We start from the raw sequence: 18,551 nt of genomic DNA on the forward strand, positions 1-18,551 counted from the left end.
CGTGGACTTTAGACCAAAAAAACAACCATCTAGCACCTTGAACTCACCACCAATTACATAGCAATGTGCTAACAATCACTCCACTTAGCAGCACATAGAAAACATTCACAATACTTTAGTTTAGCATTATGGTTGCATGTTTTATGCTGTTTGAATATGCAAAGGCACACAATAGACTCAAGACTTAAGGTGCACAGCAAGATTTTCAGTAAACGATTACATGAATTTCTTCATCAGTGCATGGCTTTGGATGACATTTGTAGTCATATGGTATAACACTTTATAGTGCTATTTGGAGTCTAACATCACCCACTCTCTGTCTTTGCTATGATATTGATCTCCAAATCTGAATGATTAATCATACTTTGTATGTGATTTTTTACAAGCAGATTTGATTTACTTATGTTCAAAAGAGACAACATCTAGAAAAAAGTCTCCTGGCAAGTTTCTCAGAACTAATTTATTTGAGGAAAAAAAATTAACTCAGAAATATAAGCCTTCGTTAATATACAAAATATATACATATATGAATAAATGCATGTTTTAGCCCCAAGTGTATTTGTTTGGGGCAAAGTTAACTCTTGGCATAATATTGTTCTTGTGAGAGTTAATTAAAAAGCTGGAAAATATCACCCTTTCTGAAAGCATTCAGGACACATGAAAATCAGTTGACAGAATAGGAAAATGCAAGAAGCGTTCAAACAGTTTTTCCATCATCCAACCAAAATATTCATAATGATTAAAAAGACGATCAAATAATCGTATGATAAGTGTGTCCTGCTCTTCATTCGGATGAAGAAAACCTCTTCCTCATTCAAGTCAAATGAACAATCCTATATTCAGAATGACCATCAATTACCTGGGGGGAAAAAAACACCATAGTAAGTCCCATCTTTCTGACATACATACTATTCATACACATATACACAATTTGTTGGTTCCGATATTAAAATTTAAATATACTTTTTTATTGTCACTATACTAAGCCTAAAGCAAATTATTGAAAACATTATCTAGAGAATGTTTCCTGTTAATAAAAAATTGTTCTACTATTTGTAAGACTAATGTTAGATGTATCAACCTTTTTGTTTTTATTTCTTCTTTATGTGGTTTGTCTGTTCAATTACACGACAACAGCGTTTTAGGGGCCTGAAAAAACTTTTGAAAACGGGTTTCGAAGTGCGAGTTTTTGAAAATTATATCATTATCATCTCTATGTAAACTACAAAAACACAAATGGTGACGTCATGCGCATGCATATTACATGTTCAGTCTATAGGTGCTTAGTGTTTCTTTTACAAAGTGACATCGCCAACTACTGGCCTGACATGCATAATACAGCGTTTTTTAGTCATTTTTGCGGATCTGTGTGAACAGGGATTTTGACAACATTGTTACAAGACAACATCTGTACAAGAAAAAAGCTAAGAATTGTTTTGTATATTGTCTTGTAAACGTACCCTTCATAAAATAAAAATTATAATTAACCTCATCTAACTAACTTAAATCTCACCATGAAGCTGTAGAACCATCAAATTTGGTCAATATGGTGTTAAACATGTTTAATATCTTAATGTATTTTACGTTACGCATTTTTTGTATTTTATCTTAAAATGCATTTATTATTTTTTTCTTTTGACATTTTTATGGACCCCCTAGCGCCACATGGGAGTCCCTAGACCCAGGTTTAAAGATTATAATAGCACACCGTCATTCAGGAAGCTACATGGTATGCAGTACATTGTATGGTTACATACGTTGTATATGTTAGTCATTATTGGATTAAGTCGTCATTTCAAATTTCACAGACATACAAAACATTCATATGAAAGCTGGAATGCATCAATAACTATAAACACCTGCATCACACATAAAACATGCTTAGAGGAAGGAAGATACCCATTAAATAAACAGAGAGACTATTATGAGTGTCAGACGTCATTTACATTACAAACCAACCACACACACACGAAAGAGGCCTATACATCCTTTTCGTCCTGTTAGTTTCCTGTCGGACGAAAAAGATAAACAACACCACTGTTCCAAAGTTTATGGTTGGTAAGATTTTTTTATGTTATTGAATGTATTTTATGCTCACCAAGGCTGCAGATTTTTTTGATGAAAAGCACAGTAAAAATTGTGATATTGTGAAATATTATTACAATTCAAAATAACTGTTTTCCATTTTAATATATTTAAAAAATGTAATTTATTTCTGTTTTTTTAGCATCATTACTCCAGTCTTCAGTGATACCTTCAGAAATCATTCTATAATGCTGATGTGCTTAAGAAACAATTATTTTTTATCAGTTAAAACGATTGTGATGATTAATATTCAGTTCATATAATATATATATATATATTTTTTTTTTTCAGGATTCTTTGATGAAAACAACATTTTATTATTGAAATATTGTATAACATTGTAAATGTCTGTACCATCACCTTAATTTAATTTCATCCTTGCTGAATAAAAAAATTGTACGGATCCCAAAATTTGGAACAGTAGTGTGTTTTGGCCCAATAAATTCAATCAAACATGAGAGGGTCAAGAAGTTGGTTGAAAATGCAATGCAAAGACATTTGAATGTGGAAAGTAATTTGGCAATTACTCTCTGTAACTATTCACAACATGCATATAAATGTTGATGATTTCATTAATATTAATAACCTTCTATTAATATTAATCGGTTTACTCACTGTGTGTGTTCATGGGTAGCTCTCGTCTTCTGCAGCAGTTGGGGTCCAGCCCTGGTTTGGAACGCATGGCCTTCTGAAATACAGCCAAGGCAAAAAGAGACGCTGCTGCTGGAGGGCAAGGGTCAAAGCTTGAATGTGGTTTAGATACAAAGGGGGGTTTAGGAGGTTCTGGAGTCAAGCAATTGTTTTCAGCACCAGAGGTGTCCGAGTTAGTTTGTGTAGAGTGGGCACTCAGATCAACGTTCGCCCATTTGTCAAGATCTTCATCACAGGACTGTATTTCCTGCTCGCTCCCGTTTTCTATATCCTCTTTGTATTCACCGCTGTTCACATCCCAGTGGACAGGTGGCGGCGGAGAGGGAAAATCCATTTCTTGCACATTAGTAAATTCTCTTTGAATCCTTCCCCAAACATCAAATTCTTTCATACCATCATCGACATCTAGAAACTTCCTTCTCCTCTCTTTGTATTGCTCTACCCAGTCCTGGTCTTCTTCAGTCTCCACCGAAGCATGTTCTTCCATCTCCTCTTGCTCAACAGGGCCTGTATTTGGATCGATTGGTGACCCGTCAGAAAGTTTAGCTGGTTTTGAAGGACAAGCCCAACTGTCTCTTAGTTGCACACTCTGCATCTTACCATCTAAATGTTCTAGATTACTTTGTCCCCTTGGTAGGGATTCAAAACTCTCTAGCTCAACGGTTTTTGGATGAAAACATTGGTCCTCTTCATCTTTCAGTTCCAAATTCTCACTCTCAATGTCCGTCCAAGCTTGATTCTCTTTCTCCAGGTGCTGTACATGTAGAACCTCTGATAAGTGCTCACTTCTGTCTGAACCCTCGCCCCCACTACTAAAAAGTTCAGATTGGCCTTCTTCCAAAGACTCTGTGGTGGAGTTCTCAAGGGAATCTGGGTCTCCAGGACACAGGTCTTTTTCAGCTTTAGTAGCATCGGGTGACTGTAATGTAAGTGGCACCTCGAAGCACTGCCTGCTCGGTTGATGTCTCTGGGGAACCACGGTGAAGGTGGTCAAACCTTCTCTCTCAGAGGGGCTGCTCAGCAGCTGACAGCCAGGAAGTGCCTTAAGCTCAGCCTCAGGGGTGTGATGCTCAGAAAACAACCCCGTAGAAGGATCTTCTGCTGGTTGGTTCTGGGATATAGAAGAACTAAAGAGGAAATTGAATAGGAAGAATTGGTTTCCTGGCTGATATTTCCTGACCGAAACACTCACACAAACCATCCAAATTTACTTTAGAACTTAACTTTAGAGTACATTTCCAAGGAAGTGCAAATAATGAATAATTGGATCCAGACAAATTGAACATACTTTGCAGAAGTCCGCATTCTCTGTTGCCGGGCCTGCAGAGATTCCACAAGTTCGCTCATAACTTTAGTGATTGCAGGGCAGCGGTCAGCCATGCGAGCTCTGTATTTGTCTGAACGCTTGTCGTCCCCTTGAGCTACTGAAGTGAAACAAAGTGTTATGACAAAGACACAATTGTTTTCACGAGGGTGTCTTGTGTTTATCTGTGAAACCATCTCATCTGTAACCTCTTAAAGGGTTAGGTCGCCCAAAAATGAAAATTCTGTCATTGATTACTCACCCTCATGTCGTTCCAAACCCAAAAGTCCTTCGTTCATCTTCGGAACACAAATTAAGATATTTTTCATGAAATCCGAGAGCTCTCTGAGCCCTGATAGACTGCAACGTTATTACCACTTTCAAGGCCCAGAAAGGTAGTAAAGACATTGTTAAAATGGTGCATGTTACTACAGTGGTTCAACCTTAATGTTATGAAGCGATTAATAAAATAACGACTTTACTCAACAATTTCTTCTCTTCTGTATTTGTCTCCTACACTGTTCACGTTGTAAACACAGTGCAACACTTCTGGGTTCTACGTCAGAACGCCAGCTCGCTTTTGTTTTTGCGCACAAAAAGTATTCTCGTCGCTTGATGAACAAAAGTCTTACGCTTTTGGAACGATATGAAGGCGAGTAACTAATGACAAAATTTAGATTTTTGGTTGAACTAACCTTTTCATTCAGCACCTTGGAACAACACAAACAGCACAGTGTACAGTATATATTTTTATTTAATTTATTCAAATATGAATCAGTATTAGCAAATTAAGTTAATTTGGCAAAAACGAAAACAAACAACTTAATGAAATTCTGAAGGGAAAAAACTCAAAAGACAAGCACACAGAACATTAAAGACAAACATAACATTAAAATGATTCTAGCAAAAAGCTAAATAACAAAACTAAACAGCTTTAATTAAAACTTATTTATTTGTGGCTGATGAATTCATTTAGAATCCCTGAAATGTGAATAATTTAAGATTAATTCTTAAAAGCATCCCTTACCACCTGACATTTAAAAAAAAAAAAAAGACATCGACATGATTAACATTTAATAAAGCTGAACTGCAATTATGTTGATAAATATATCAAAGACTGATTACAATCATCTTGGGAGCGGTGTCTAACTGAGCAGCCAAACACAACTCGGAGTTAAGGCACAGTTATTGTGAGAAAGTGCAAGAGATTTGCCTGATAAACACTGAATGACTTCACATTAAAATGACACTAGAACATACATAGAAACCCATTTATACAAGTCATAAATTGACTCAAACTGTTTTGTCCTGAGTGTGTTACTTTCGTTTATCCCCTATACTATGTTTTGCTAACAAGGTTACATTTCAACCTTTATATGGTCCAAGCCAGAGACAGACATTAAACAAGGAAATAAATTAAACAACAGAACAAGACAGAGTGCAATGTGCATAAGACATAAAGGCTATGTAAAAAACAGAGGAAATTTAGCCCATCACCGACGAGAGCAGGAACAGAGAAGCAAGCATGGAGGAGAAGAGGAAAGGATGTGCTGCCTGCTAGGCGCCCCCTCCTGGTAGGACAGTGTAAAACAAGAGCAAATAATTAATCCAACAATTGGGGAAAACAGAAAAATAGTTTTATGCCAAGGCTGTAAATACCATGTCTTGAACACTGGGGGGTTGCATAAAATAAAAATTAGTACAGTGAAGGAAATTCGAGGTCTAATTCTAGTTGGGAAATAATCATTTTTAACTATTTGCATGCAAATATGCACATATCTACTTTCATTTGTATGCCTAATATGTCTCGTCACATTACATGAATCATGTAAATTACCATATTTTCAATACAAAATGGCCATATTTGAGAAAAAAGTTGCGTTGTTTGCATTACTGGATGTTACATTCTGTCATTTAACATTTCTATTGTAAAACATTTTACGTGTATTTAATGTTTTCCTATTTACATCTTACCTCACGCTTTAGTTTCAACTTAACATTGGTGTCTAGGAAATCAGCAATAGCAGGCACACAAGTATTCACAATGCATAAACAGAAAACTGCAACACTTATGAACAAATGAATGAAAGAAAATAAAATTAAAAACACGCATTTGTGCGTTTACGACTCGCAATTCTGAAGTCCCCCCCCCCCCCCCCCCCCCTCCAATTTTGAGTTTATATCTAAACTCAGAATTGCTAGAAAAAAGAAAAAAAAAAGGTTTTGAGAATTTTGTCCTGTGGCAGAAACAAGATTCCATAAAAATTAATACCTTTGTTATCTTTACCAGACGGGGCAGGGCCATCAAATGGTGGGGGCGGAGCTCTCCGTTTAGTCCTTTTAAGGGAGGACTCGGTGGAAGAAATACGACTGAGCAGACCCTGTGCAAAGCACATAGAGGTTATGATTTAAATACTAAAATTAAAAATAAAACAAAAACCAATTCAAAATAATCAATGAATACTATAATAGTATATAAATAAAACCAAAATGACACTAATGCATGCTAATATGAATACTGGATGACCAAAAGTACAAATTAATTTAATAATAAAAGGACTAAAGTAAAAAAACAAACAAACAAACAACAGATGTTAACGGTGTAGTTTGAACCTCCATTTCATTGCTAAACCAACACATTAATTCCATGCTGATTCAGGTTTGGACCGGTATGGAGATGCCCACATGGCATGCCCACCTGTTTTCCAGCAGGGTCAGTCTCTGATAGGTCAGAATCTCTGGTGTGAAGCCCACAGGCGACACTCTGGGATGCCATCATAGGAGGCTTTGGAGCGTGTCTCTTCTTTGGCATGTCAGCAGGGACCATGGGTAAGTTCGAGTGGCCGTTAAGACCGTTCACCCTGTCCGCACATTGGCCGTTCAGTTCAGGAGATGTTGAAGCACTGTCACTCCCAGCCTGAAGAAGAAACAAAACAAAAAAACCTTACAGCAAAGGAATATAATTTCAATATGCAAATGTAATTAATGTCCATAAACATGAGACCAGATAAGCAGATGCAAAGGCAAGCTGAAAGATAAACAGATGCAGAGACAGATGGGTCGACCTGCACAAGTGTTTTACAGTGTTACAGTTCAGTTATGATATTCCTGAATATGACAACCAGCAGGTTGCAGACTGCAAAACCAGACAGGTGTACAAACCTGCTCCGGTGTTTTCTTGTTCTTCTTGAATAAACCAAAGAAACCTTTGTTTCCCTTCTCTCTCTGGTTCTTTTCATTGACTGGTGTTTTCGGTTCTTCCTCACCACCTGGGCACACACAAAAGAGCCTCATAGATCAAGCGTAAACTTTCGTGGACAAATCTGAGCAGTGCAGAAATTGTTGGTTCAGTGCTATATTAAAGAGCAGGTTAACAAATCTATTTTTGGGATTCAAAATTAGGTTGTTTGGACTGGCGCTTGGTACTTTTAGGAGCTGATATAGGATCAACAGGAGGGTTCGTCTGTACCACTTTAAGAAGAAAAAAATATCAAACTCAACTACAAAAGATTAATAATACTTTAGTATGCAACAAAAAAGCTTTATAGTACATTGTAGTATGTAACAGTGTTACATAATCATACTACGGACCTTGCATTTCCTTGGCATACAGCTCCCTGATTCCATAGTCATTCAGCGTTTTGGTGAGATCCAGGGGTTCCTCTGATTGATATGTCTTTAGTAAGATGGTGGCATCAGGGTTGAACTCACACTTCTCACACACTGTGGGCATTAACTGAATCAGTGGCACTGTAGGGTCGACCCGTACTACTGCTTTATGGGACTTTTTGTAGTTTATCAGAAGACGAACTGTTGCCTAGAAAATAAAAATTTTAGCTCAAAATAATGACAGGTCTAATGTAACATAAGACAACCCTGCATAAAAAAAATCCAGCATAAATCAGAATGATATCCGATGTTGGTCCAGACTGGTTACAGCTGGTAAAGTGCTGGTCTAGCTGGTGGACCAGCATAGTCATGCTGTTCTCAAGCGAAACTGAGCTGGTGTATCCCATGCTGGTCCCAGAATGCAAAACATCTTATTCCAGTGACCAGCAATGCTGGATTTTTCAGTAACGAAAACAGAAGGCCTGTCCAAATAACCACACTTGTGGTCTTGGCCACTTGAGAGCACTTGCACACGACAGAAAGTGAGTGTGTAAGACTGTCCCATGTCTTAAAAATGCCAAAGCGCAGTGCCCTGAACGCACACTAAACCAACTCTGCTTCGGAGCAGTATTCGAAGCGAAGCAAATCCCATCATGCATCATATTTGGGAACTCACGTGCCCCAAAATCGTGAGATGTCGAAGAAAACATTCCCAGTTGTGGCTAGAAGGGGTACAGCAATGGTAAGAAGTGAGGCAATAAAATAACAATAAATAAATGTGCTACTTACCAGATGTGTTTTATTAACGCCTAAACCTACCCTTACAATAATGCAAATACAGTAATTAAATTACGCAATATTGATGTGCGCATGCCCAGTGCCGGGAGTTGTTTCCCTTCTAGTCTTGGCGGGACGTGGTGTGATGACATCGCCGTTTCACAAAATATACGGATTGGCTGTAAACACGAAAACGCAAGGGTGTCGTTATCAGATTTATTCCCAGATCTGTTAATCATGATAACTGATGTCTGGCTAATTTGATTCTTCAAACAAATTTGCGGATTGGATTAAAATATCTGGATCAAGTTATCCAAGATTACTGCGCGTTCTTGTGTTCCCTGAAGAGGGCAGATGCATTGATACTCGAAACAACGATCAGCCTTGCAGCGATTGGCTGGCATCAAGACAACGTAATGACATCATATAATTAAAGGTCCTGTTCTTCGTGATCCCATTTTTCAAACTTTAGTTAGTGTGTAATGTTGCCGTTAGAGCATAAATAATACCTGTAAAATGATAAAGCTCAAAGTTCAATGCCAAGCGAGATATTTTATTTAACAGAAGTTCCCTTTCAAAGCCTACAGCGAACGGCCGGTTTGGACTACATGCCTGTACATCCTGCTTTAATGACGTCAGTAGAACAGTTTGTTGACTAACCTCCGCCCACAAGAATACGTAAAAAAGGGGGCGTGGTCTTGTTGCGCTCCCACGTGGAGAAGAGGAAGCGTTGCGTTTGTAGCGGTTTGTAGAATGTGTTTGTCGCCATGTCGTCGAGACGCTGTTATTTTCATCCCGGAGTCAAATCACCTTTGTTTGGCCTTCAGGGACGCTGTACTTTGAGCACATGCATCTCCCCGTTATGGTAAGAGGCGTGACCTCTCCGGGCAACGTGCGCTAAGCTGCTGTCAAATCACAACACGGGAACCGCAGGCACAATCAGAACTCCTTACGTATTTCTGAAGGAGGGACTTCGTAGAATAAGGAAATCCTCAAGCCGTTTTTAGGACAGTGAAAACAGCGGTATACAGATAATTAAATTGTGTGAAAAATATTGTGTGTTTTTACACGCGAAACATGAACACGTTATATTGCACACTGTAAACACAATCAAAGCTTAAAGAAAACAGGAAACATGGGACCTTTAAAAAAGCCACCTGGCAAAAAACTTGACAAATTACACACAAAAGACACATTTTAAGTATCAATGCCACTTAAAAAGATGCAATCTAATCCCATTTACGTGAAATAAGCCCGGACCTGTTGCTATGACAGCAAGTCCAGGATGAGCGTCGAGGAACCAAACAATCCAAGATCATGCCAAATCGTCAACAATCAAATCCAGCTAACTGAGTTAGCGAGGTACGAAGAACGGACCCCCGATTTCAAAAAATATCGCTTTCATGCTCCCAAAACGCCAGATCCGTGTGGACGAAACGCTAATACGGTACAAAATTTTAACGTATACAGCTAAATGCGTCTCTGTGTGGAGTTGAAGTGTGTCCCAGGTAATCAAATGTTCTACACACACTTGTGGTCTTCACGCCTACTTGCACAAATACAGGAAATACGTAATTTAAGTAGACAATTGGTCAAGTGCAAAGACCGCAAATATGGGTATTTGGACAGGCCCTGACCCTGAGTCACAATATGCCCGATTCTCTACTATATAGTATGCAAAAAGCAGTTTGTCAAAAGAGTATGATGTCTAAATAAGCAGCATTCATGAAGCAGTAAACCTGGGTGACCTACTATACAAGTATGACAATTCAGATGCCGCAACCTGCACTTTTGATCCACCATAAGGGTACGTAACTCTCGATGAACTGCTTAATATTTGACACACAAACATTTTTTTTTTTAAATCAGGATAAAATTATGAAATAAGATGGATATAAACCAGACTTACCAAAGGAATATGAGTTTTTTTCTTGTTAGCCTCACTTCCTTTAGTTTGCAGGACAACTCTTTCAAACTCAAGAGAGCCAATCATGGAGTTGGGCTTGAAATTGATGTGGTTTTGATTTGTGGAGATAAGCTTGATGACATGATCTGATGGAATGAGGTGGTGTTGAGCACACAACGTAACCAGAACATCCATAACTGGTTTACTGCAAGCGCAAACATACACACATACACCCAGACAGTCATTTCAATGAAATTATTGGTGAAAATGTGCTTTACAATTATTTTTTCCTTCTCGCTCACCTGCCATGCACTGCGGCTGTGGTCTCCTGTCCTCCTGGGAGTAGTACAGTCAGAGGAATGTCCCTGTCTATGAGATCTTCTTGGGGATCCATGGTGTGTGCTGTAGGTAGTATGAGGGACAGATGACACTGTAGATTTTGGGTTGTCCTATTGATGAAGCAGAAAAATAAACGGCTAAGTCATTCAGAGAACACCTTTGATCCAATTAGATATGATATAAGAAAACCCATCCAGATACAACCACTCATGGATTTGCCTTTTTGGTAGTATAGTATTTGGAACACAGGCATTTATGGCATCCACTATTACACACTCATGGCAGAATGCTTTATGATGAATAACATCACCAACCTGTGTGAAAAAACCTTTCTGTGTCTCAGCTAGGGCTGTGCAGAGGAAATTTCCAGGTATGTTCCATCGACCGTGAACCTTTTAGAAATGGAATCAGATTTTTAACTGTAGTTGCTTTACTTTTAAAAGCAAATCCCATGTTCTTTGGAGCAATAAATCAGTAATATATTGGATTTGCTTTAACTTTAAAACTAGCTACTTTTCATGTTGTTAAATTAACACATTAATTGCCTCTAAGCCCCCTCCAAATAATATCCAGCTTTAGTAATGAATAGAATTATTAAATTAACTTAACTTAAATTATTAAAACACAATCAGCTGTGTCCTACAATAAAAATGATAAAACGGCAGACAAGTAAATACTTTTTTACACTACCGTTCAAAACGTTTCGGGTCAGTAAGATTTTTAGAAAATATCTTTATTCTGGATGCATTAAATTGATCAAAAGCGACAGTGAAGACCTTTATAATGTTATAAGAAAACTGCAATTTTTTTACAAGATTTTCACAAAAATAATAAGCCGCATGACTATTTTTAAATTGTATAATAATATGAAATGATTCTTAAGCATCAAATCAGCACATAAGAAAGATTTCCAAAAGACCATCTTAAAATTCAGCTGCCATCACAGGAATACATAACATTCTAAAACAGAAAACTGTTATTTTTAGTTGACAAAATATTTCACAATATTAATGTTTTATTGTATTTTGAATCAAATAAATGCAGCCTTGGTGAACTGAGATTTCTTTCATAATATGATAATAAATCTTATACCAACCCCAAACGTTTGAACTGTAGTGTATAGTTTCACATAAAATACGGTTTTGACTACAATCAAACCATTCAACTCAAGGTATAGTGGATGAAAAGTGAACAAATATTTTTATACAAACCAGTATTTTGGGGCCAGGCTAATTTGAATTTTCTGAAATTTGCAACCCGCACCCTGGAGCATTTTTATCTAATTAAAAGCTTAAACTTTTTTATATTAGGTTTAATTAATGTTCTAAAATAACACAAATCAATGTTTTAAAGTGCACTCCAACATGTACAAAATTGTGATAACTTTTCAGACCATGTTTTTACCCTGTTCGTGGAACTTGCCATTACATACCAACACAAAATGACGTCCGAGTCACAGCTGATTATACATTCCTGGATTAAAACAAAAGCAGTTTAATTAATAAGAAGCACTTATCTTGAAAGTGACGAAAATTAAAAAATAATGTTTGGTAGCCAACGCCTTTGGGTGTGTTTGGTGCTCGCTCGCTGGAGCTTCACGTTTATCATAACCTGGGCGTGAGCGTTACTTCACGCCTCCCTGGCACTGATCATCCATGCAAAGCGGAGTAATGCATATCAACTGTGTGAATTTCCCACGAGAACGAACTCGACAAACGCCAAACGCACGTGCACCTGGTGCGCGCATGGCTAGCCAACACTCGGTAAATTCATTCCGAAATACACATTTGGTTCTTTTATTCAGATATATTTTAACCCACAACTGCTCATTTTACTCTTATTGTATCCGAAATGTTCACAAAATGTTACTTACAATACATTCACTACAACGTAAAAGTGTTTGTCACATTACAGCAGGATTAACTTAAGTACTATCTGTAGCTCATAAAGTAGGCTATTCAGCGCTTGGACATATTTCACAATGTGTGGCACCTGTGTCTTATTTCTGTCCTTACCTTTCTGTCCTTACCACAGTCTTCTGTTAGCGGTTTCCTCAAACACCTGCCGTTTCTGAATAAAAGAAGGACTAAATGAGTAAAGATTTAGAGAGAATGCAAAGACAAGCTTTGGTAATCCTCTAGTGTTGTCAGTACCTTATGGACATGCCCAGTGCTGTGTGTGACATCAACAAATCTGTTTCCTGTGTGTGTGTGTGAGAGAGAGAGAGAGAGAGAGAGAGAGAGAGAGAGAGAGAGAGAGAGAGAGAGAGAGAGAGAGAGAGAGAGAGAGAGAGAGAGAGAGAGAGAGAGAGAGAGAGAGAGAGAGAGAGAGAGAGAGAGAGAGAGAGAGAGAGAGAGAGAGAGAGAGAGGTTTATAATTCTTAAATTTTAACGTTTCAACAGTCATACATTACTATTCAAACATTACACAATAAAATTAGAACATATATAAACCCCACAGATGTTTTTCTATTTAAATAAATAAATAAAAAATAGCAATTTATTAAAAATTCAGAACCATCACATCATCATGAATTTTGCATAACACATAATTTGTGTGTGAGAGAGAGAGAGCATTGAGTTGACATTCTGATTTAAATGAACTTAAAGTCACCATGGAATCAAAATTAACAAATCTAGTTTTTTTTTATGGAATACCGCATTCATTATAAACTTTTTTTTTTTTTTTTTAAATCATGAGTTCTCATAATCTATAAATCAAAACAACTTTACCTCCCACTTGCAACCATCTCTTCTCTGATGATGTGTTTACTGGCGTGAGGGCGGGACAACCTGTCACTCACATGAGATCAACCAATAGCAAACCACAACCATCCAATCAATTCCCAGATGGTCAAAATGAAGTCCACTTTTACTTGTTCAAGAAGCCTTTTCAGGAAGAAAATACTATTGCGACTTCCATTTCATGCCAACTTTAAATTCAAAACAACTTTAAAAGGAGTAATAGTATAACAAAAATATATGTTGTTAAGTTAGGAATGTTGTCTTAATTGTTTGAAGGAAGCTGTGAAGAGAAAGTTTGTACGTGGTCGTGAATGGGTCAAGCTACTTGCGTTTACGTGTGCACTAGGAATCTTCTAGGAATTAACACTAGTGCACTAGGAATCTTCAAGAACTTCTGGCGGCTAATCACATGAGGGATGAGTAATCAGATTATTGTGGATGTCTGTTGTCTCAGAGTGTTTAAAGTCTCAGCTGCAAGTTGATTCATTTCAACACTTGCTTGCTCAGACGGGCCACACAGAACGGCAGTCATTTAGTTCAGTCATACATGGGGGAAACGTTTAGTTTGTTTGTCTTGTAAGCACCAAGGGGGTTTCTACTCCACAGCCCTGAAGAACAGGGTCAAGGACTCATCACAGTAATTATGTATTAAGTATGCTCTAGTCATTTAAAGGACTGTGGTTTCATTGTATCAAAGAAGCACACACACACACACACAGTGAGATGCGCAAACACATAGCCTTGTGTGAAGATGTGTTTACATTTCACATTGATAACATGACCTTATTCCTCCTGCAGCAGGTCATAATGCCATCTCTCAGTCGACTGTTTATTTCACACATCCTCTGACCAGTGGCCAGCTCCACAAAGAAAAGTCAGACCTTGAATCTTTTCTCATGTGTCTGTTTACATTTCAGTCCATGTGCTTATTCTGGCATCTGAACAGATATTCATGAACTTGTGTGTGTGTGTGTGTGTGTGTGTGTGTTCAGTGTCAAAGGGGTGAGTAGAAATATTCAGCATGCCCATTCTAATGAAGGCATGTACTACCACACTTTAGTGCTAATGTAATTGTCCAGTGTGTGAACACTGGGACTAGCCTATATTTAGGGAATTTTATTTATTAGCAAATTTAGCCCATTTTAATCTAATGAAAAAAAACGATGCTGTAGTTTTCATGTAGCATTTAAAGAAACTCAAATATGTCTCAGATATCATTTTTTACGGTCATTTAATGGTCTTTCTTCACCTCTGAGCACTTTCATGTCCTAACGCTAAAGTTAAACTGACAGTAATAAAACTGGCATCTGTGGTTGGCAAAAAATGTACTGTAAAAAAATACTGTGATGGTATTATGGGATGCCTGTATATATTTTACAACATATAACCATATTTTTATAAAGAAGTGATATATATGTTAATATAATTATTTGAAGAACTCTTCATTGAAAGGTTCTTTAGGGAAATACGGTTCTTCTGTGGCATTTCTGCAAAAAAAAAAAACTTTTGGAAACTTTATTTTTAAAGTTGTCATGAAACAGAAGTTGCTAGACCTTAGGTGTGTTCTACATCGGCTGCGGCTGGATGTAACCGATCGGTGGAGTAGCTGCAAACGGAGACGTGAAGTTGGACACTTTCTGCTTCCTGTAGTGACACTGCGCTGTTTGCATACTTTATCACAGCTGAAGTGAAATAAATGCAATATTTGTCAAATACACAGATGTTTCAGAGACATTATTGTCATGTAATACTTTATGTACTGCTTAATACAGCGTCTGTTTGTACAAGAATAAAGTTCAACATATTTTGAACAGCAGGTATAGCATTGCTATACTAGCAATGAAGTGGGGTCTACATTTTTTATCAGTTTTATTTTTATAAACATGACAAAATGACATCGCAACTATATGAAAAGAGGTTTTACCATTATAAAACACTGATTTGTGAGCATTAGTGGAACTGAAGGTTTTAGAATAAACACCAAACACATGTGGTCGAAGTTATGCGGTGAATCTGGCCAATCGTGGAACAGCTATGTCGTCATCAGAGCTCCTGCAGCCGCTCTGGAGAAGCTGCGCAAAATGCACCCGCCGGCTGCTCGAATCTCTCTCGCGGCACTTTGTTGACACACAGTCACGTGGCGTCGGCGCTGCCTCAAGTCGGACAACATTTCTAACAGGCATGCACTGCTTCAAGTCAGCCACCGATTGGTCAGCGCATCATGCATTAAGTGCTTGTTGTGTATTGTCTTCCGGTTTGTATTTTCACAGCATGAAGGTAAGATCTTATGGATTTATGAATAGGGGGTATAACGATATACTAGTGTCACGATTCGATACAAATCGCGATACAGAACTCACTATAGAGATAGAGCGACACGCGTCATAATCTGAAGACCACGCCCACCGGGGGGGGGGGGGGCTATTCAAACCGTCTCCATTGACTTTGCATTGCGGGAGGCTGCCTCCTTGTCATTTTGGACTTATAACAAAAAACTGAACAATGTATAAAAGCTGATATGTGACAAAGTGTACAGCAAACAAGCTAAACAACACCCAGAAGCAAAAACCCAGCCGTTTTTATAAGCTGTTGACCCAAAAAACGAGCGTTTAAGGACAAAAAAGTGGATTCAGGCCATTGAGACAGAGCGCGACGGGTCATATTACACTGAGAACTACGGCGACTAGAGGGGAACGTAATCAGCGACAGGAAATATAATATTTAATACTGACATTTGGATATTTGACTTAACAGTGACAAAATGTTTACTGCACACATAGACATATTGAGGCATACTGAGTGTCAGGATCCCAAAATGTACCCATTGTTCCTGCTGAAGCTTCACTTCGTATTGCCTGTATCCACTTTTGTCTCCTTAAACGCTCGTTTTTTTGGGGTCGACAGCTTATAAAAACTTTTTCTGTGTTGTTTAGCTTGTTTGCTGTACACCTTGTCACATCTCAGCTTTTAGACATTGTTCTGTTTTTTGTTATAAGTCCGAATGACAATGAGGCAGCCTCACGCAATGCAAAGTCAATGGAGAGCGTTGGATTGCCCCCCCCCCCCCCCCCCCCCCGGTGTGGGCGTGGCCTAAATACGCTCTGTCTAAAGAATTTAGAAAATAATTAAGAATTAATAAAGAATTTTTTTACAATACGATACACTTTTTTTTTCACGCATTACTCGCGTTTTCAATGCAGGCATTTGATCTCTTAGTCTTAAGCCGCACGCACACAGACTCTCCCGATGCTTGCTATGTCCTGCCTCTCCCGCTATTAATGTACTATTCATACAAGAATAAACCATCTATACTGGTTTGAATAATCATACTCGGAATAATCATCTGTGTTTACTAGCCTACAGAATGCACGTCATTGTAAATCTGGTCATCATATTAAGCCATGTCTCTTCAGAAGACTTGGATTTGGATTAGACCACTCGATTCGTTATTTTTATGATGCCTTTATGACATTTTGTGGACATTTTAAGTTTTAGAGGAATGGACTTTAAATGGAGGGACAGAAATCTCTCAGGTTTCATAAAAATATCTTCATTTGTGTTTGGAAGTTAAACAAAACGACATGAGGGTGAGTACATGATGACAGAATTTACATTTGTAGGTGAATTAAACCTTAATAAATACATTTGAGCCTTGGATAAAACAACTTAATATATCACGGATCATATCGTTTACATCAACGATACATATTGTCGCATTTTTATATCGTGATATCTCGATTAACGATGTATCGTTACACCCCGATTTATGAATGAACCGCCCGTTTTAAAATCTTCCAGGTCAACTGATATTTGTTATGATGTCCGCTTCAAACATTATAAAGCTCATGATAACTTTGGATAATAGATAAAGTAAATCCACTTCATCAGCTAATTACTCTGACAGCGATGCCATAGAGCTACAACAAAAACGGAAGTTCAAACACCAAATTCTAAAGATGGCTGCGTGCTTGTCTTTTCCTCCCTATTGTAATGTAGGCTATATCCGAGTGAAATGATGTCCATCTGAAATTAGTTGGATGGTAGTGGTTTGCTATTGGTCTATCTCATATGAGTGACAGGTTGTCCCGCCCTCACGCCAGTAAACACGTCATCAGAGAAGAATAGAGAAAAGATATCGCTGCATTAAATAATGATATGCACGGATAAATCATTTAAAATAAACACTGCAATATTCCAGAAAATAAGAATTATCTATTTTGATTCCATGTCAATGACATCACATAATAGACCTATTATTAAACGGCAAACACATCACATTTTCAAAAATTCCACAGGGCCAAAGGTGCCCACATGAAGAAACACATTAAACAAACTACTTTTACAGTCATTTTAAAATAACCTGCACATTTAACATTGATCTAAATGTCTATTTATAAATGCGTACATCGCTTGTTTAGTCGACAGCTGAGGAATCTAGGACCTTTCACTGAACGCATCGGTTTGTTCACTTGTTCGTTCGGCAGGGTAAACACTTCTGTCACAGCCAGCTGCTCCATTGAGAGAGTTTACCCGTGTTCTGTCCACTCAGCGGACTGGTGATCCTTCAGTACGCCCTATGCCTCGATGACAATCCGCGGGCGAGAGCGCTTAATGAGGGAAGCTCAGTGAATGTCAAAACCAGCGCGATGCGTCATGCATCACCACAAGCCCTGCGGAGGCGCGAGGCTGGCAAAGAGCAGTGCGGTAATGCAGTAAATCACTGATATTTTCTGGGTGTTTATTTTTACGACTAAGACCATATACATTTACCAGTGCATTCATCCATAGTAAACATCTAATGAACATCCGAAGAGAACCCGATAAGTTTCTTAGCAATTAAAGAAGTCAGGTCATGCGATAGGGAAGGTGTCATAAGAAGCGCTACCATTCCCCTCTGTCGCCACCAGGGGGCGCCGGCGCATTGTTAGGAGCAGAGTGCCTCTCCTATGCCTCAGGTGAAGTGCACGCCAGCATCCTCTTTCAAGCATGGATAAAGATTATTCATTTTGACCGTGTGTGGTGAATTCGAGGATTTGAGGAATGAACAATCTCGGTCCCTAAACTATATAACACAATAATATTGAATGACCCTGTCATGTATATTTGAAAGTGAAATGTAGTGGATAGGCTGAGGTAA

The 18,551-nt window shown here is 38.2% G+C and overlaps 1 protein-coding gene across 2 annotated transcripts; it reads right to left on the minus strand.

Annotated features, from left to right (window-relative positions):
- Positions 1–436: 436 nt before the first annotated feature.
- Positions 437–12,882, minus strand: cobll1a (cordon-bleu WH2 repeat protein-like 1a). Of its 2 annotated transcripts, XM_079840654.1 has the most exons (13): positions 12,824–12,882; positions 12,686–12,740; positions 12,103–12,143; positions 10,985–11,062; positions 10,634–10,780; positions 10,335–10,536; positions 7,631–7,856; positions 7,202–7,308; positions 6,738–6,956; positions 6,312–6,420; positions 4,025–4,160; positions 2,701–3,863; positions 437–859 (listed from the first exon to the last, which is right to left on the minus strand). In XM_079840654.1, exons 5-13 carry the CDS (start codon positions 10,723–10,725, stop codon positions 852–854), a joined length of 2,262 nt encoding a protein of 753 aa, XP_079696780.1. In that variant the 5' UTR covers positions 10,726–10,780; positions 10,985–11,062; positions 12,103–12,143; positions 12,686–12,740; positions 12,824–12,882; the 3' UTR covers positions 437–851. The 2 variants fall into 2 exon arrangements, with proteins under 2 accessions (XP_079696780.1, XP_079696781.1); XM_079840655.1 differs by lacking the exon at positions 12,103–12,143 and having other exon boundaries at positions 440–859; positions 12,824–12,876.
- Positions 12,883–18,551: the final 5,669 nt, after the last annotated feature.

Source organism: Gobio gobio, assembly GCF_949357685.1.
Source record: "Gobio gobio genome assembly, chromosome: 17".
In the NCBI taxonomy this organism is placed as follows: domain Eukaryota; kingdom Metazoa; phylum Chordata; class Actinopteri; order Cypriniformes; family Gobionidae; genus Gobio; species Gobio gobio.